The sequence below is a fragment of the Drosophila ficusphila genome, unplaced genomic scaffold (assembly GCF_018152265.1).
Source record: "Drosophila ficusphila isolate 14025-0441.05 unplaced genomic scaffold, ASM1815226v1 contig_791, whole genome shotgun sequence".
In the NCBI taxonomy this organism is placed as follows: Eukaryota; Metazoa; Arthropoda; class Insecta; order Diptera; family Drosophilidae; genus Drosophila; species Drosophila ficusphila.
In genome coordinates, this window is record NW_025064737.1 from 16,041,330 (window position 1) to 16,062,378 (window position 21,049).

The window sequence follows — 21,049 nt, forward strand, 5'->3', positions numbered from 1 at the left end:
CTGTGTGGTAAACACATGAAGATTTGTCAACTGAAACTAGTGGTTACACATTCCGAAGTTTGCTATTTTTATTTGGATTATTTTTGGACTTGAGAGTCTTACCAAATAATCTGTACAGAGAAAATTAAAAGAGGGTGTTGGCTTCCGTTTCCGTTTCCGCATTCGCACTCACATTTATATCCTTCTTTTGATAAGTATCTGTAAGTATTTCAATGTCTGAATTGCAGTCTGATAAAAGCTTAGCCCCGCACCCAAAGGGAAGTCTTAATTTATGGGATAAAAGGGGGGTGGGTGAAAATCTAAAGGGGGAGTGGAGGAAAAGCGCACTTTCCAGCCCAGCCTTGACTTCATTTTTTGTGATTTATTATTGGAAGTGGTAACCCGGTGGCCGCCACTAAGTTGTTTACGGCAAAAGAGGACGGAAGCAAAAGGAAAATGCGCTGAATCAGCGAGTGAGGATTACGGCGGATTCGGAATACGGCTGTGACTCCGGTCCAAGTTCCAGCTGGGACCGCGTTGGCGTTACATTAATTTAGCTGGAAATAAGGCGTGAAAAAAATATGCGGTCATCATAATTACATATACCCAACCACCCCACCACCCAACCACCCACAGCCAACACTCACAATGGCCGACGACCTCCCACATATGTGACTAATATAAAGGCATGACAGGATGGGCGGAACCAAGAGGAGGTTAAGGGGGAGGTGGCGCTGGGTGGCCATCCGCCCGCTCTCTAATGAATTGCAACACATTTCGCTGTCACATTTCACTTTCGAGTCGAGCTCAGCGGAAACGGTCTCCCTTAATGCCCCCTGTCAACGGGCCCCCTTCAAAAACTCCGCACTCAGTACGCCGTTTCGTAAATTTTGGCTTTTTACAACCGCCACTTTTCGCGGAGGAGGACACGGGTATGTTGTATTCGCAAATAAACAGGTAAACGCGAAAGCAGGGTGCCTTCGTCCTTCGAAGACTAACGAGAGCATAATATCAACTTGAAAAAATTCAAAGTTAAAAAGAATTAAAATATGTTTTGATAATACATTTTTCTATATGAATTTAAGCTTAGTGAGTTTTATGTGTGTTAATTCCACAAACCATCTTTAATCATAACATTATTTGGTGCTTGAAAAGTATCTTATTTCTGCTTAGTCATTCTTATGCAATAATATATTCTGCTTCCTCTGGATTATATTTGTTACGGTCATGTCCCTCAAAACATCTATTTAGCTTTTATTTTAATTAAATACTTTTTATACATTATAATACAAAAAATGTACCATTGCTCTTCAAGTAAGAATTACTATTGCATCTCCTAAAATACACGCTATTATACTATGCTTTTCCATTTATCTAAAATATAAGTACTGCTACGTAATCTGTTAAGTACAAAAAGCTGTTTAACAATACAGAAAAGATAAACAAATAATACAACACATTTTCAAGTACCAGGTACTTCGCATTCGAACCACTCACCTTTATTGTTTTAACTTGTTCCGGTTGGACCCCTTAACTTTTACCCACTTTGCTGGCTGATATTGCGTAATGTGTTAAATTAAATGGCCGCGGTTTCAGGTGAAGGCAGTTGGGAGGACCAAAAGGACGAAGAGGAGCCTCATTGTCATCCTATTTTCAGCCGCTTGCTGACAGGGTGCTCAGGCTAATGTTGTTTGTTGCCCAAGATTTTCGGTTATGTCATCGCAGCTTTTGTGGCTTATGAGCAACAACAAAAGCAACAAAAATACAAAACAAAAAAACAACCGAAAAACAGAACACATCGATATTTTCGAGCATTTAACAAGTGCAGGAGACAGGAAAAGTTTTGCGAAACCTCCCATGACAAATGCCCCGCAAATGTTTTTCGAATGAACTTTGGTTTTATTTCGGCTTCTTTTGTTGGCAACGCCAAGTTGTTTTTCCGGCGAAATGAGTCTCCTCAAGTGCCGCCCACTCTGCATCCCATTTGGAATTTGGATTTGGTTTGGAGCGGGGGCGACTTGGTTTTCTGCTCAGCCGATCAATTAATGCTATCCAAGTTGGGGGCATGGGCTCAATTAGAGTCTTAAAACTCCATTTAGAGTATGCTCCGATGAAGCTTTCCCGTGGGATGGATGTGGATGTGGGTTTTGGGTTCGATGTGGCACAAGCTACAATGAAATATTCATGGCGGAACGACGGGGTTAGCTCCTCGTATTTATGGTTATTTTCCGCACCAAACACAACTTTGCTCTCCCGGCAGCTTGGCTTTCCTTTCGTTTTTCGTTTTTTTTGTTTCCCGACGTTTTTCACCCGAATTCGTGGAGTGACTGGTTCTCCTGGTTAAATATAAATACACACAAGTACTCACACACGGATTGAAGAGGGGGTTATGGCATAGTATAGCATAGTACAGTGTATCTGCAGTTGCGAATTCAATTTTGAGTCTGATCAATAATTCAAGGAGCCCGCACTGTAACCATTGTTCAGGATGCCCCATTCCAAGTCCTTCCTTTTTTGTTCATCCCGCCAACTTAAAGTGGCGAGTGCTTAAATAACAGAGAAACAATCTGCAGCTCCTGGGAGTTTTGTCTTTTCGAATTGTCTATTTATTTGTTCGGTTCCAAAAAACTCTGTTCGTACACACAACTATTAATACGACATATTAAATATATATTTATATGCAGATTATGCGGATTATGTATGCGATGTCTATCAGAGAAATGCGACTTGATGGACGGGCGTGTGATGATGATGAGTTCCTCCATCCGCTGTGTTTTTTTTCTGTTTTTTTTTTTTTTTTTGGATGGTTCGGAAGCTCTTTCACCCGGAGCATCTGTTTGTGAGCTGAAATTCAGAAGGATTGAAGGAAGTGGGTCCTGGGATGAGCTACAGTTTGCTGATGAGCGTTCGTCTGACTTAATCTCTATGTCGTAGCATTGCTTGATTGCGTTTATGACTCCGCACCTCTGGAAAATGGATGGAGTTTAAAAGTAGATTGCTTGGTACAACACGAAACTTGAGTCCTACTTTAGGTTTAGCTAAGCTGTTGATGGCTTGAATAAATTATGCCTTAAATTATACACTAATTACACCTCATTCGCACATTCAGATTCAGATTTACTTTCGTTTTACATTCACACTTTGTTAAGACTAAAGGAAAACTCTTGAAGTTCCAGCCGACTCGAACTATAAACTAAATCACAGTAACTGTTTTTTTTGTTTTAACTGGCATTCCGATAAAGCTGATTAAAGCTAATTCTCGACTTGATCCACCGGTAAGTTTCCACTGATTTCAGTGCCCATATATTCACGTAAATCCATCAAGCTTGCGAAGTTTATGGTCCCCGGATATCAGTTATGATATGGAGATAGATAGGCCGGCACTAAATGAAAGTGCGATAGGGACGATTTGCATCGTAAAATGCCAAAGGGAATGCGGAACTCAACCGGACGTCGGTCGGGGTCACCAGCAAAAGGTAACCGCCCACAAGCACGCGGCTGAATTTTAGAGGACGCGCAATGTGCGCCATTTCGGTGAGCCATATAAACAAGTTTTCTCATCCATCTAAACTGTCTACGCCATTGGCCAAGTTGTCTGGGCTCTCCGGGTAGAAAAACAGGCAACATCCAAGGCAATGTTGCCAGTTTAGAGGCGCCACCCGCTGAGCGGAAAAGCGGAAAAGTCGCACGGAAATTACTAAATCGATACGTGCTGCCGCGTATCAGATTTTCCACGGGTTCCGCATGCAAAACTCCTGCAGCAGAAATACCTTGAAATCGTGGCCTGCACTCGCATGTATATAAAGTCATCTGCCTACAGTCGAACCACTCTAAGTCAACTTTTTTTTATAACTAGAAACAACAAGGTAAAACTGAGTATGCATAACTTAATACTTGAAGGTTTTCTACTTATATTTTTCTATAGGTAAGTTTGTCTTAACATAAGTAACACATTTTAATGTAATTTTATAAAAAAAAGGCTTTCAAATTCGAAAACTACCTTATTTAACAACTTAGATATTTTAAATTTAAGCAAAAACTTAAATGCTTTAAGGATATTCATAGCTCCCAAATATGTGACTTCTAGAAAGAGATAACATAATTTGTTTTAATCTTTGGCATTTAAATATTTACCCTTATTCAGTTTCTTGAGATGTTCATCGTTTTCCGACTTAACAAAAATATAAAATAAATTCCTTAGTAAACAAGAATACTCTGTGTTCAACTTAGCTAGGTTCGACTGTAGACTCTTGTTACAAGGTGGCGTCTTAAAGGTCAACTGAAAGCAGTGGAATTCTTGGTGGGCGACAGTCGTCTCCTAAGTGGCAAAATGATCCAGAATCGGAAGCGAACCCTGACGATGGAATAAATTATACGAGAGACTGGAGAGCAATTACGCGTGGCCATTGGGATCGAGTGGCGCTGCAATTACGGACCACACCCTGCCGTCGCCCAAAGTTAATGAATAAGTTAATAATATGTTACGATGCGTGCGGCCATTTGCTCAGGGCTTCTGGGAGTGGATTGGAGTGGAGTGGAGTGCTGTGGGGATTGGGCTTATCATTTGCCCTCTGAGGATGAGTTCTGCTTAATCTATCGCCGGATGGACATGGTGTTCGTGGGGAACTGCGGCTTCTGCCCGGCACTGAAGAATCTCTTGCAGGTGAGCCGCCAGAAAGCCGCTCGGAAGTCAACGCTGTAGAAGGCGTAGATGAACGGATTGATGGCGCTGTTGAACCAACCCAGCCAAGTCAAGGCCTTGGCCAGCATCTGACTGGCCTGGTGCTCCGCCAGGAAGGGAGTAATCAGATAGTTGACGAAGAAGGGCAGCCAGCAGGCGATGAACCCACCCACCACAATGCTCAACGTTTGCGTCGTCTTGTTCTCCTTCTTCAGCGACGTAATCCGATTGGACAGGGACTTGCTGGTGGTGTTCGTGTTCGCCGCTCCGCTGCTGGTCGAGGTGGTGGTCACCACACTCGCCTGCTGATGATAATGTGGATTCGAATGGTGGTGGTGGCTCCTCAACCGATCCCGCTCCCCATGCGAATGCCTAAAGCTGTGAGTTCGCGGCACCGGCGGCTGTGCAAGTGAGTGGGTTTGGTTTTGGGTCGACCACTGGGCATCGAGAAGACTGCTACCCGGTCCCATGCCACTGGTCATCGTGGTGATGGTCGTCGAGGCCGTGGAAGTGCGTTTCAGGGACGAGGGACGTGTGAGTTCGTAGCAACCGTTCTTGGAGCAACTAGTTCCGCCGCCGGAGGGCAAAGCCAAAAGCGATTGACAGTGGGTGTGGGTGTTAGAAGTGGTGGTAGTGGTGGTGGTAGTTCCTCCTCCTCCTCCTGCAGCACCACCCACTCCCCCTCCCCCTCCTGTTATTGCACAATTGTCGCTGTCGCTCAGCATCATGTCCTGCAGCTCCTTGGCTATCGTCTGGTTGGAGAAGGTGCGCGATGTGGCCTGCCTCGAGTGCCTCTGGTGCTGGCCCATCGAACTGTGCTGCTCCTGCTCCGAGAGCTCGTTCTCCACGTCCGCCGCCGTGTAGCGCTTGAATTTCTAGACACGCAAAGTGCACAAGGCGGTTAAGTCAATGCGGATGATAAATAACTAAAATGAAGTCAATGGGCGGTAAAAGCGGTAAAAGATGAGCGCAGCAGGAAGGGAATGGGTATGGGAATGGGAGTGAAGATTTTGTGGCGAAAACGGATGTCACGCGAGGAAAAGCCAAAGCCTTAAACACTCTGAAGCACTTTGCTCTTGAAGGAACCGAGTATTTTAAGCCCCTTTAAAGCTGCACTCACTTAAATACCCTGAAAGCCTTGTTCTTTATACTGCATGATGGGATAATCTTGCTAAATTTAGGGGTATCACACATGAATTTATGGCGCATGTGAGCTTTAATTTAGTGGAAGTGAGTTTTAAACACATAACATATGTATGAAGCAGCCTAAGGCAAATGCAAAGTAGATTGCATTTAAGTGTCGGCTGTTAAGAATACAGTTTGAAAATGTTTTGGCAGAGGAATCTGGTTTACGTGTCGAGCATGTTTCTTCACACTCAAAATGTTGTGATAATCTCCATAAACATGAGGATATTTAACAGGATTTTAAGGTAAATCAGTAAAAGTGAATTTAAAGCAAAGTTTATGCTGCACAAAATATGTTTGATTACCAAAGCATTTAAATTTGATTTATTTAGTAAAAATGTAAATATTGATTAAGTGATTTTTAACTGTATATTTCTTCGCTTAACTTTAAGCAAATAAATACATATTTTAACTCCCATAATGACCATCAATTTGCGGAACCCCACATAATCATTTACCCCACAACTGTATTTTTATAATGTTATGTAATTTGCGAGTGCTATAATAACACATTAAACGGCCTTGTGTATTATCCCATCTCTTGACTTATACTTTCGCCTTGGGGCCAAAGTCCCCTTTTTAAAAAGGAGGCAGTTGAAAACTCATTATATTAGCTACATGGGTTGCCAAAGTTGAAGTGAAAAACTTGTTTTATGGCGGGCAATAAACCGGACAAACGGAAGTTGGACCCCAGAAACCCCAGCCGACCGAGATGCTCTGGTTATGGTATTTAAATCTGTGTAAGCTCCTGGCGTTTGGGAATTATAAAGCAAACGTGCCGCAGTTTCTGTCGTACGTGGAGTGGCATTTAAGCCAAAAGTGGCTCGCAATAGAGATGACTTTGGGCCAGGCCAACAGCTCTTGTTGTTGTTGTTGTTCAGTTGTTATAGTTGTTATAGTTGTTCTAGTTGTTATAGTTGTTGTATTGCAGCTGCAGTGGTTGCTGTGAACCGTATTCCCTATTCCGTATTTCGTATTCTGTATTTGTGCAGTTTGTTGGCTTTTTGGGGCGTGGGAACCGATGGGTATGTTTGAACTTTGGAGGTGGGAAAGGGTTGAAAGTGGAAAGGGGAAGAGGGGTACGGTGTATGGGGAGCTTACCTTGTTGTGAACACTTATGTCGGTCATATTGTCGTGCCTGGATGCAATGACACAGGAAATTCTTGCATACACATAAATCATGACTGCCATGGGTATGAAAAAGGATCCCATGGCCGAGAAGATGACGTAGCCCTCGTTTTGGTTGTACCGGCACTCCCGCAGGTCCCTTCGTCCTGGCTCGTACCTGCAGGGGAAAAGCGGAAAAAGGGAAAACGGAGCACGATACAGTTAATGGCCAACGGAGCCCACTAATGCAGGAAGTTCGCAATTATTTCCCTTGGAAACCAACCTTTTGCTAGAGGAGGCAATTGCCACCTAATTATATTCGTTTGTTCTGTTTGTAAGTCGGCGTTCAGTTTGCCAGGCACTTGAAATTTTATTTAAATTAATTTACTTGCACCTAACGAAATTTATGGAGCCCAGGAATGGACATTTAAACGGTTACCCTCAATTGTTAACAGCCATAAAGTCTATTTATAGTTAAACGAACTTACAGATGTACAAGGGCCTTTTAATTATATTTGTTTATTTAGTTAGGAGGCAGAAGTCGAGCTTTTCGAAAAGGATTTCAAGCACTTGAACAAATTTTGGGTTAGAAAAAAAATTAAGAGAGTGCTGAATTTAATATTTATAAATTACTTTTAAATAACTTTTAAATATGTCAAATACGTTTCTTTGGCAGTGTGATTAAAGAATAGGTAGAAGTTTATTTTAAAGGCAAAGGACCCTAAATAAATTAAATGGTTTTATTCGTAAAGAAGGTAAAATCATCATCTAAATACATCAAAGGTATTTTCTTGACAGTCAAATTATATTATATGTTGGAATGTCTCATTTAAAAGAGAAGTGCCTTCTCGTGACACTTATTACTCGCAGTACTTATGTTTTCCCAGTGTACTTACCAACCCAGGATGGGGGGACAGGTGATGGCCAGAGCCAGAAGCCAGACGATTAGGATCATGATGAGGGCCAATCGTTTCGAGCGCCGTTTACGGGAGTACGTGAGCGGCCTGGTCACGGCCAAATATCTGTTGGATGGCAGGATGGTCGGATGGTTGGATGGAAAGAGGCAAAGATTTACGATTCGTGGGAATTGGAGTAAGTGGCGGCCACTCACCTGTCGACGCTGATGGCGCACAGGCTGAGAATGGAGGCGGTGCAGAGGAGCACGTCGAGGGATATCCAAATGTCGCAGAGGACCCAGCCCAGTTGCCACGAGCCTGCAATCAAGATTCCAAATTAAAAACTTTCGCCAGCCGAAGGAGCGGGCGGCAAACTTAAAATTCCGGACCAAAGTCAATTTGATTAGCAACATTTTGCTTGCTCTCCAGGCTTTCCAGCAAATGCCCCACCTAAGGCCAATTAAAGCGGCCGGCTCCTCAGATTTTGGCAAACGCTTTCGCTTTGCTTTTCCGTTACCCTGTGCACATAAGCCACGTTAGTGGTTTGGGCCAAGACCTCGAACCGTCGACCACTGGACCATCGGTCCTTAACTCTTGCCATTGAATTTGTGGCCACTTTGAGCCGAGCTGTGCTCCTCGTCTGCGGCCTGTCAACCGATTAATTTTTTAATCAAGTGCCCCTCAATGGTCTCCCGGCGCCAAATGAAAAGTTGTTTTTGCGGCCAGCTAGGACTAAGGACCAAGCACCAAGGACCAAAAACCAAGTACCAAGAATGGAGCTAGCTCATTAGAAGGAGATTGCCTGCAAGGCAACACACTTCGGTTGGTTCAATGTAAGCATGCAGTTGGCCATTTTTCAAGTCAAGAGGTCTACAAATGAATTTACTTAGGCACAAAATTGGCGGTAAGTTCAAAGAACAAGAGCATTTTCTAATTACTTAAATAAACCCAACACGAGTTTGGTGCCAACTGACGCTTCAATACCTATGAAAATATATACTATATACAGCTTGGTTTCAATAAATGTACAGCAAACCAAAATAAAATAACCACAAAAACCACACATGGTAACAGTGTTTTTAGTACCAAAACTTGTTTATATACATAAGCCTTAATAGTAGGTAAACTATTAATCCCGAATTCCTGAGCGTGGGTACATTACGACCTAACTTTATAATGAAAACTTTGGAAAAAAATCAAGTTAATGTTGGGCTTAGGAAATTGTGTACCTTGAATAAACCTAAGGGCATGGGTAATTATGCCTGTTATTCAAAAGGAATTTCCACAGAAAAAAACTTGCTGTGAAAATCAGAGCAATAAACTCAATTTCAAAGTACTTAAAAGAGCAGCTGGCAGAAGCTAGTTGAGCATGAATTAAAATGCTATAATCATGGATTGGCCAATTACCATATTTTTGCATTTGAAGCTGTGATTTAAACAACCAAGAGCAACTATTTCGTGAGGGGAATATTGCATTCCGTTTTCGGATTGTCAGCGGTGCGGATGATTATGACAAACTTTTGACATGCCGTTGCCTTGAAGGAATTCCACAAAGTTGGGCTCGGGAATGTTCCCCTTTTTCGGCTGCTCGCCTATTTTTTTCAGTTGAGGAAATTGCACGGCAACGAAGGCAAAAAATGAAAGAAATTCTTTTGGTTCAAAGAATACAAATCCATAAGGCGAGAGAGATACATATTCGCATATTCCACCTAGCAGCATTTACATAAATATGCGGGCGTGTGCCACGCCCCTTCCTGACACTCCTCCCCCGGTCTCTGTTCCTCTTCCTCTTCCTATTCTTTCCGTTCGTGTCCGGGCTCCTATTTCTGTTCGTGTTACTTTGTTAGGTTACACTAGAAATTGAATATTTTCAAGAATTTTCAAAAAAAAACAAAATCTGGTCAACAAATTTCAAATAGTATACATTTGTTTAAGAAGTTTTATACTATTTGTTAAGAAGTATACAAAAAATTGTTGTATAACAAATGTTTAATCTCGGGATTCTCACCTTAAAAAAAATTTTTAAACCAGAAAAAAAATGTTATCTTGCAAACTGATATTGACTTTACATTTTTATGGTTTAACCCTCAAAACTATACATTTTTTAAAGGAAATAATTTTATTCTTTATCTGATTTTGTAGTAACATTTCTCACAGTGCTGCCTGGAGGTCCTGTGCACAAAGCTTTTGTTAGCCATTTTTTTGAGGGATTTACCGGAATGGCATCTTCATCTTGTAATCACGCGAAAATCCCGGCAAGCGGCGCCCCTTTTCGCGGAAGGAGCCTAATGCCCTAATGGCTCCACCACACACTTGCACACTCACTTAGACACCCACACTTACACACTCACACCTACACACTCACCTGTGAGATGGACGGCGACGGCGGGGGGGCATCACGAAGATCCCCACAAGCAAATCAGCAACTGCCAAGCTCATCACAAAGCAATTGGTGATGGTGCGGAGGCGACGCGTGGTCAGGATGGCCAGGATCACCAGGGTGTTGCCGATGACGGTGACCACGATGAAGGTGGCGAAGACGGCGATGAGGATGATGCCCTGCCAGGAGAGCACCAGATCGTAGAAGTGCTCCCACTCGGCAGCCGCCGCTGACTCGTTGTAGTAATTAAATGTGGTCACGGGTGCAGTGGGTCCGGGTTCGGTATTAAGAGCGATGCCACCAGAAGTCCCATTTGGGGCGTGGACACCGCCGCCCGTGCCGTTGGCCGCATCCTCGTACACGATGGATATGTTCTCCGGCTGGCCAGAACCCAGTCCCCGGAGGGAGGAGGCCGCCACATACATGAGCGATGGATAAATGGCGCCTGAATTATTCAGCTGCTGCAAGTTGACTGCCATGGATCGGCCGCTTGTTCAGTTTCAGTTTCCCTATCGAGTTTAGCTATCTCCGGCAGGACTCCGGCCTAAGCCCCTTCATATCCTTGCATGTCCCGGGAGCAGGAGCTGGTGTTCGAGTGGCACGGCCCAACTGTTGTCATTGTATCGAATTGCTTTCCTCGTCCGGTCAACTGCAATCAAACGAAAGTGCACCAGTTAGTTGGCATTCCGCAAAAGTCCAGTGGACTGGTAATAGTCGAAAGGGAAAGGAGTGCGGAAATATTCCTGTTTGCATTGGAACTTTTAATCTCATATGCTATTATTCTTATTTCAATTTTTCATGCCCTATCTGATTTCCTCTCGTGACAATTTCCGAAATTAAATTGCTTTCACTGCAATCATTATTAATATTCTCGTATTTAAGTAGAAACAAGAAAAATACTTATTGAAATACTCAAAAATAATGGTCACCTTCATCGCAAATAATTCGTTGTGGGCTTAATGGCAAAAACAACGCATTAACATATAAGCGTTCAACAAATAAATAAAGCCTTTCCAATTCACAACACAAATATAGAGCTGTTCACCAAACCGAGTTTATTTAACACTATACAAATTTGATATTTATTTTTACCAAAAGATCCGTTGCAAGCCAACTAATAAATACAATGTTCATTTGAAAGAAAACAAAATTAAATAACACATTTTTGTATTGAAATTTCGATAAAAATTTGTACAATTATTATAACAAAACCACAAAGGTAATAAATTCATTACAAAGTAAAATATTGATGAATAAACATGTGGCGAAGTACATTGAAGTTTATTAATAATAAATTCGTAAATACAACTTGGATGAATTTGAGTTTTCTGTGGAATTTAAACAATTACACGCCAATATGCCATGTGTTTATTTCAAAATTTCTTAAATAAAATAGCGAACTCATTTTCAGATGTTGAAAGAAATGGGAATTTAAGGTGTGAGATGCAATCACTTTTTGTCTCCAATTAGACGGATTCACTTTGCAAAACCAAACGAAAACTTATTTAGTAAAAGGTTTTACCTCAGCTTGTGGTTTTCGCTGCAGATTATTTACAGTTTACACTTTCTTTGAATAATCTTTATCTTGGGGAAACTCGTTAACCGAACCCAACAAGATTGTCACTCGCCTGTTGAATTTGTCAGTTGATCACAGAAACTTTTCCACCATTCAGTATTCACTATTTCGATTTTCCGCTATTCCATTCACGTGCACTTGGGCGATAAGATTGATACTCGACGAGCACTCTATTAGATTTCCGTTCGAATTATGTACTGTATAGCTATGGGCTGTACGGTTGTATCTGTATATATCTGTATATATTGGTATTCCGCCGGAATATTGCCGGAATAAACGTCGCCCGACGCGGATGACTGTTGACTGAGTGCGAAAACGCAGACCCACCGGCAAGTTTTGCTGTTTGGCTGGCAGTTCGACACTTCTCTTGCCACTTCTGTTGACAATAATTTGGCATTAAGCATTATTTATTTAGCGTCCGATAGTGTGCCTCTCCGCTGGCTGATTGCGACTCCTTGTGAGCGGCGATGTGTGGGTGCGATAACCAAATTAGAACTGATATCGCAATACAAGTAGACTCAATGGCGAAGGCGGCAAAATAAGCAGAAGTGGAAGTGGGAATCTTAATCAAGCCGCAGGCCAACGCATTTCCCCACAAAAAAGGGAATAATTCAGCCAAACAATTTGCATATTCAAATCTCTGTATGTGTGGGATGGCTGAAATATTAGCTTAAGACTTCGGAAGAAAGGCTGCAAAAATCCCAAGGAAGTGGAATGGAACATAATAAATTCCGTGTAACCAGAACATTTTAAACTAACATTTAATTTATGTAAATTTGCTTTGGTTTCTCCACTTTATAAAACGTTTAATGCAATTTTAATTTGGCCTTTAATGTTTTGGTAATCTGCTTTGATAGTTGAGTCAACGTTATGGAAGGGAATTTTGAGACGAAGTATGTTATTTATATTACAATGAGCTACATTATAATTACATAAAATATGATAAACAAAACAATTTATTACAAAGTAAAGAGAGAATTCCCCTTTTTATCAGGCGACTAACATAAACCATTAATAAAGTGGTTTTCACCAGAAATAATTTTTGTGAACATAGGAACTTAACAATATGCGCTTTGGTTTTTCTTGGGAATAATATCTTACACCCCAAATCTTATATGATCAAAACAGAGATAACTGTAATTAAATGGGTTTATATTTAGCTTTATGTTTGGCAGGGGTTGTATGCCTTTAATTGAAGAGTATCCCCCAATTCGGCCCCTCTTTTTTAACCCTTTTTTTTTTGAGGCTTTGGACGCTGACGCGGAAAAGCCATAAAAGCGCTTATCGCTCACATGATAGCAATCTGAAGGGGGACGAGGTTCCGAGAGGGGAACTTTTACTTTTTTATGCTGCGGCTTGTGGGTAAATATTTGCCCAGCCTAGTGACGTACTCAAAGGTGAAAACTGATTAATTAGATACGATGCAGAGCCCACAGCTGTCTGTCATTCAGGGCCAAGGTATCGATCGGCCCCAAATGCAATGTGTGTGTGTCATCCCCAAAAAGATAACGTTCGCCTGCTTCTTTTAGCCATAATTGAGGTGGTCTACCGATATCAGCCTATAGCTTATTGAATTCCAATCTTGAGTGCTGCAAATCAAGTGTATTTTAAGGGGGCTTTGGCCTGAAAATAGATTTATGAACTCATTGCGCTGAAAATGTTCGGGATTCCATTTGGAAACCAGAAGTCGAAGCAGCAAAATGCGATCAGGGCTCTACAAATTGGCATTGGAGGCAGGCCATCGGCAATTGACCGCGATAAGTCATGGCGTTTTTATGAGCACTTTGATTGATAATCTAATTCGCAACTCAATTGCCAAGTTTGCACGAGCAGAGCTCCCTAATCTGGGTCCTCGGTCCGTTCGAATTCCCATTTTCATTTCCATTCCCATTTTCATTGCCATTTCCATGACAATGGCACCAATCAGTTGCAGCTTTACCCCTTTATCAACTGGGATGGGGGTTAAACTATTTCTTCAAAGGCGAAGGCAACAGCAAATTGAGTTGCCAAAATCCAATTACTTTGTTGCCAAGACCAAACTTATGAATTTCTAATTGATACAAAGCTTATCCTTCGGCGAGATGAACTTGAAAGATCGGGGGGCATAAGTTTCCGCTGGTTTTTGGCCGGGTCATTAATCAGGACGGCACTCATCTCCGGCATTAGATAAATCTGTATCATTGATGTTGGTGTCCGCAGAAGATTTATTTCACACTAAAAGTGGCCAATAAACAATGGAGCAGAGTGTTCTTTGTATACATCAGTGCTGACTTAAAAACCAAATAGATCGACGTGGAAAAATCGGAAATAAAGCTAATGGTATAAACAAAAAAAAAAAACATTTTTTAATTTTAATGTTTTGATAATAATGATTTCATCTGCAATGATTTTGTTGCCACTGCGAGTTCTCTTAGCAAAATGTTTCTAAATGTAATTGTAATGTTTTCCTAAACATCTTCTAAAATTCCACAGATTTTTATTTGGTTCCTTGACACTGCGAATTGTCTTTACGAAATATTTATCTAGATTGTTGTTTATAGTAAACAATGAAAAAAAAAACCCAAATTGGTGTAATAAAGACAGCAAACAAAGGCTAAACAGAATCATTTACACATTTTATTATCCGATAATAATTATGGTTTTTAATTTTTCCACACTTATTTTCGTAGTAAACAAAAGGACAAAGGATTCTTCTACATTTTAATAGCTAACGAAGGACAGATCTGTCCGGAAAAAGAACAAATTGGTTGCGCTGGCTTCTGCTTATTTATGCTTGCTCATCATTAAATATTTTTTAGAGATTCTCCAGCACTTCGCAGCTGGTGGCCTTCACCTTATTCCGCTTTAATTGACCAAGCCTCATTTCATGTGCGTTATTAAGAGATATGTTTGTTTTTTTTTTTGTGCGGAAAGGCCAGAAGGGCACTTCAAGTGTGACAATTGCAAGGCCAGCGAAAATGACTTTGGCAAGAAATAGTTTCAGACTTTTTCGTAATGTTTGGAATGTGATTTTCGGTTTTCCTAATTTTTTTTCTTTTTTGCTGAGTTCCGTTGGAATTCATTCGACCACCCACACACCCACTCGCCAGCATCCCACTTCCGCTGAACATTTGTTGCAATTTGTGGCCAACATGGCGTATGTGTAATGTGCATGTGAAATAATATTTCATTTGCATTCGGCAAACAGAAGGTGGAGGATAATGGGGGAAACCATTTGGCACCCCGAGGATAAAGGACGTCCCGCTGACGTCAAACACCCTGCCATCCAGTCAGCCAGGAATTCAGCCAATTGAAGCCACTATTTATCGAGACTGTCAGACACTTATTTGCCCTCTTTATTTGGCAGTGCCATCGAGGTGTTTAGCGTGAAAGCATTTATCCATTACCCGGACTCCTTGGGTATCCTCGCCATCCTCGGTCTCCTTGGTGTCCTCTGATCTATGCAAATGTCACCTCCCTTTCCCCTCCCTTCCCTTCCGCTCACTTTGCACACCTGAACTGGGTGAAGGTGAAGGGTTTGAATAGGGTTCTCCCCACCACCAGAAGAAGGACCTCCTCCTCCTCCTCCACCTCATCCACCTCATTCATAAGAGTCCTCGTCGCACTGTTTACTTACTTAATGCAATCGGTTTCCTGCACAGTCCTCCGCTTTCATATCAAAACACTCCGCATTGTTTTATTGACACAAAGCTGTTAATATTTTTATTGCCAGCTGGCTATTTTTTCATTACTCTTGTCTGAAGGGAGCCCTATTTAATTGGATACTTTATAAGTGCACTACAACTGCAGTTGAAGGAGACCCGCCTGCAGCCGCCACTCACTCACTTTCATTGTATTTTCCTATTATTTTATTTGCATTTATTTTTGTGTGTTGGCTGACTGGTTCGTTGGTATTTTTAACCGCGTGACGAGCACCTTGCACATTCAAATTAACGTTTGTGTTATCGGTCAGTTAAGCCGGCGGCTGATCAATCGCTCTCGGGAAATTGTCGAACTCGAATCGTCTGATTGAAGACCCCCACGCGGTTTTTTGGGACTCCTTTTTGGGACCGATGGCTCTCGTGCGCTGGACGACCGCCTCGGTTGAGCGCTTGAGGAAAACTGACAGCGGAAAGCTGAAAGCTGAACAACTGAAAACCCCAACCGACGAACGGAGGAGAGTCGGCCGAAGTCGGCTAGAACTACAATTCTGTCATGGTGATTCCACTGAATCGTGTGGATCCCAAGTTGGCGAGCGGGCAAACACGCGACTTTCGAAATAATAATCCTGTCCTGTGTTTCGCCTGTCGCACGTTCTATTTAAACAATTGTACAAACACTCAAAATTTAAATATTCAAATGCTTTTCTTCGTCTCGGATCCCGTTTAATTCCAAGAACAATGTTTAATTAAGCCGTGTCTAATTCCCCCTCTGTTGATAAGAACACTGCGTATTTCAGAGGTCCAGCAGACGGATTTTACGAGAATTCCTAAATGAAAACATAAACGATTTCGCGGGTACTCAGGAAATCTAAATTAAGACTTTTATGGTAGCCTTATAGACATAGATATAGCAGGCGTGTGTGCGACCCGGCTCTATCTATATATACATACATACATATATATACGAGTTCAGATAGATATATCTTATTCGTGTGGAGAGGGGGCCATTGTTTGTACATTTTATAACTTGCAGATGCGTCTCCACACGGAAATGCTCTTACTACACACTCATAATGAGTAGTGTCAACAGCTGCTGGCAGAGGTTAAATTCGGTGGGATTCGATTGCGATCCACAGGTTCATTGTTCAAGGTGAACGCGTTCCACCCTCGGTGGCGGCAAAATGCCCGATATGGAAGGTAAACAAAGGCATGCGCTCTCCATCATCTGCGATTTGCCCGAAATAATGGCAATGGCACGGCGCGAAAAGAAAAGTCCGTCTCCAGCCGGAGGGCAAGTGGAATCATTTGAAGTGAAACGCAGAGGACTCGGAGGTATGTTAATTCATCGTTAATAGATTTCAAATCCAGCTAAAGGATGGATTCATGACTTAATCTTAGATCATTCGCCAGAGAAATATATTAAAAGAAAGCTTTGACCTAAATATAATCAATTCAAATTAGGATTTCATTTTAAAACCAAAAGATCTTCAAGAAATTAATACATATAACAACAAATTACACATACGACGTGTAAGCCTGCTAAGTCTTCGAAAATGTTATTTAATATTTTCCAAATATTACTCATACGCCACGTGTTTATGATTATACGAAAAAAATATACATACACCAAATTAATGTCTAACAATATTTATTCAAAATGTGTACAAAATGTAACACTTTGTGGCGTCTTATATTTGGTTTCCAAATTTAATTTTCACTACAAGAGAATCCACAATAATTTTACTTGCACAAATTGGAACTAACTGAAACCACTCCTTCTTCAAATTCAAAATTCCCGTGGCTTGAATAAATGTGTTTAATTTTTAATTTTAATTATCAAAAGGTAGCCGGTAAATCATCCGCATTATCTTGTTGCACAGCTTGCGGCGTGGCCCGTAATCCTTGAATCAGAGCCAAAACCACTGCATACCTTTGGGCAGTTTCCCCATTCCCATTCCCCCTTAACATATTTAACCATTTGCCAAAAACTGCTCCTGGCCACCTGTAATCTCCTCGGCGGATTGAGCTGTGACCAGTGGGCAGTGGCTTCCAGTGGACATCACTTAGATTGATTAAATGCTCGGAATCTGTGCGGTTCGGGTACGTGACTCTGCGGAATGGCCGGGCATAATTGGTGTGTCCATGCAAAGGCGATGATCCCCAAAAAAGGCGAAAGGGGTGAAAAGGGAGAAAGGGTAAAGGGTCACCGGCTGGCACCGAAAAATGGCTTCTGGCCGTAGACAAAGTTTCGCAACATCATTTAATTATCAAATGCACGTACATAAGTGAGTTTCTGCAGTGACAGGAAGGTCGTCACACGCTTCCGTCCCGAAAAAGAGCTCCTCTCGTTTCCCATTTTCCATTACCCGGCCAACTTCAAGGCTGACTGAAAGTTTTCCCTACACCTCACCCCCCCCCCATTCCATCCCGCCAAGAGTTCTGGGGAAGAAAAAACTTTCCATTTCTATGCAGCAAGTCTTGGCAATCGCAATGGCAATGGCAATGCTAAATTGAGTTTAACAATTTGTCTTACTGGCACTTGCAATGGATTCAGTAATTGCCTGACAAATCGCTTCCCCACTTGTTGTGGTGCATGACACTCACGCACGCGAACTCTGCCACTCCCCCCGCCCTTCCCCTTTCCCCACCGCCCACTACAAGTGCACTTGTATTCGTCGGAATTCGCAGGACACGACTATTTGCCGCCTAATGTCCTGGCACCATGTGTATGCCAGTGTCATAAAGTTTTAATTTCGCCAGCATAATTAGTCTGGGGAAATGGCGGAAGGAAGCCCTATCCCAGCTTCTATCGCATTCCCGGATCTCAATAACTAAGTACTAGTAGTACACATGACAAAAAACTATCTGACTATATATACTTAATTAATAAATTGTAATATAACTGATATTTTTAATAAGGGTATTAATATCGTGATGCTGATCTGGGGTTTCTCCTTCACTGCGTTGCAAACTTCTGACTGAAATTATAATACCCTCTGCAAGTGAATAATGACAAATACGATAATGTTCTTTATGAGAATGTTCATTTTATGAAAGCGAATCATAAGTAACAAAATAAATTTGAAATCCCTTAAAAAAATAATAATATTTCACCAAATCCATTACAGTAAATCAGAAATAAGTCAAATTTATTGCTCGAATGTCATGGCAAGCGGAGCAAATAAAACATTCCGGATTGATGGCCAATTCGAGTGTCATTTTTTCCTTGTGCAGAGCCTGTTAAAGTTGCTTTTAATTGATAGGTGAACGAACCCGCTGGGTCCCTAATGTAATGTGGCCGCTTAGAGACGGCAAAGGCCAGAGGCTATTAATAATTTTCAATCAATAAGTGTAATATTATTCGCGTCAACTGGATCAGCGGCAGGAACAGAAACAGAACACAGGATGCAAGGACCAATGGTTTGGGGATGGCCGACAGACAGTGGCTATATACTCCGATTACGGTTACCAGGCTGACGCACACAAACAAATACATATATACATATATATATATTTTAAATTTGATTCTCGAGCATCCTCGACTTTTGCCATCTTCCTTTCAATTTATTGTTCCCCTTCGAGAACCGGCCATTCCGGCCTGGACTTTCCCATTGTCCGTTAAGCAGATTTCGAGCTTACATTGCGTTGTTGGTGAAAAATTGAGAGAATCATACAAAGGACCAGGTCGCGTCCTTTGAAGGCGGCTTAGCCCACAGCCCACAAAGGGGGCGTGGCAGTCCAACATGCAAATAGTGCAAATCGAAACGAATGCTAGCTTTACCGCCGCCGATCAGCCATTTTGGCCATTAATTGGTTAATCAAGTTTACAACTGCCAAATATCCACTGGTGAAAATGGCAATTTCGGCTGTGGCCATAAACGCGAGCGGAAGCCCCGGGAACAAATGACCCAGACGGTTGTGTCCCACCGTCGAGCAACCGCAAAAGCCGCACGAACACTAAATGCGTTGACCACCGACGAAACCAGAACCGGAGCGCTGAAAACAGAAAACATTATTGGAAAATATGGGGCAGACACAGGAAGCGATTGGGAGGCGGGCCCAAATGCCCACAGGGATTTATGCGCATATGAACCGAGATAATCTATTTGTAAATTATGAAAAAAGCCATTTTTCCATAGAAAGTTTGAGATTGTTTGGGCGGAAGAAGAGTGGAAATACTTTTGGCATTGCGTAAAAAGAGATGATTTATTCCCATACTAGTTTAGCAGTTCATCCTGACGTGTCGTAATATATTAAGTAATTTAATTTATTAATTACAGTTCAATGTGGGATTAGCTGTGCATTTTATGCAACTAAAATGCAAATTAAATCATTTTAAGAGGCTTTGGTTTTTTTATAGGTACGCAGTAAATAAAATAAAAAGGAACTGTATTAAACAGCAACATTTTAGTTAAGAAACATTTAATATTTGACCGCAACATTTTGATTAAGAAACATTTAATATTTGATGGCAATTAGAGAACTTTTAAATGGTTTTTAATAAGCAAAGGTTTCTCAAGCTCTACCATCTCATTTAATTTTATGTGTTCCAGCACTTGTTGTATCCGTTTAAAACAAAGGATACTCTTTACTGAAAATGGGACACTAAATCATTATTAAAATGCTCGTTACCAGAGGAGCAACTCCTTGTTGTAAAATATGGGAGCCCATTTGGATAATGAAGCGCAGTAAACAAAGCTAAACGGAAACCAATCCCTGGGTAATTTACGAATTACGAGGTAAAATCGGCTTAAAACTGGAGCTTTAGTAATTACTGAACTGTGGCACCGGATGGCTTTAAAGGCAATGTTATAGCCACTGCAAGTATACAAGCTTTTCCGTTGGCACGGAGTCAAATATTTAATACACGCTCCGCTCGAAGGTGAAGTACTATTTAAATGAAGGCCAACCTGATCGGGGAATTGCGCATCCATGAAGCTCCTGGCGATGTACTGATGTACTCGACTGTCCGGTGGTTGGTTGGTGAAATTCCGCCCGACTGGTGGCGGCAGCCATAAATAATGCCACATGAAGTTTAAAATGCAATAATGAAATTTATTAAGAACTTATGCGGAGTTAAAACACCGAAGACCAGCAGCAACGACGACCTTCCGCCCAGTCAGACGCACTCCGGCCGGAGGGCAGGATCCCCGGAAGGAATCACGGAAGCCGTGGAGCGCAGAAGTCCAGATACTCTTGCGAATCGGTAAGAGCCTAAGTTGGCTGAAAGTTCTGCAAAAGTTGGCAACTTATGCACCGTGAAAACTTTGTGGAAATGAATGTGGCGAGGCGGAACATTTGACCATATGGAAGGGTATTATGGCAGCGTAATTTACGCAGCATGTTGCCATACACATGTGGCCAAGCGAATCGAGAGGATGGCTGTGGGGCAGAAAACATAAAGGGCCGTCATCTCATACGACCTGGTCGGCATCCGCATCCGCATCCGCATCCGCATCCTTCGCCAGGATCCCCAACTCCATGGCCAAGCACTTACGTAAATGCCTTACGGCAAAACTTTCCCCTTTGTTGTTGTTGCTGTTGTTGTTCGGCTGTTTTAAAAGTCCCGAATAATTGAGTTTTACGCATAATTTGCTTGATTTT

General features: G+C 41.9%; 1 protein-coding gene across 1 annotated transcript; it reads right to left on the minus strand.

Annotated features, from left to right (window-relative positions):
• Positions 1-4,572: 4,572 nt before the first annotated feature.
• Positions 4,573-15,895, minus strand: LOC108092135 (octopamine receptor). The gene is given in 7 exon segments (XM_017191641.1): positions 4,573-5,535; positions 6,947-7,130; positions 7,849-7,974; positions 8,064-8,166; positions 10,214-10,241; positions 10,243-10,877; positions 15,421-15,895. Coding segments are annotated over 6 exon segments (1,869 nt in total). The 5' UTR covers positions 10,708-10,877; positions 15,421-15,895.
• Between the last annotated feature and the right edge of the window lie 5,154 nt (positions 15,896-21,049).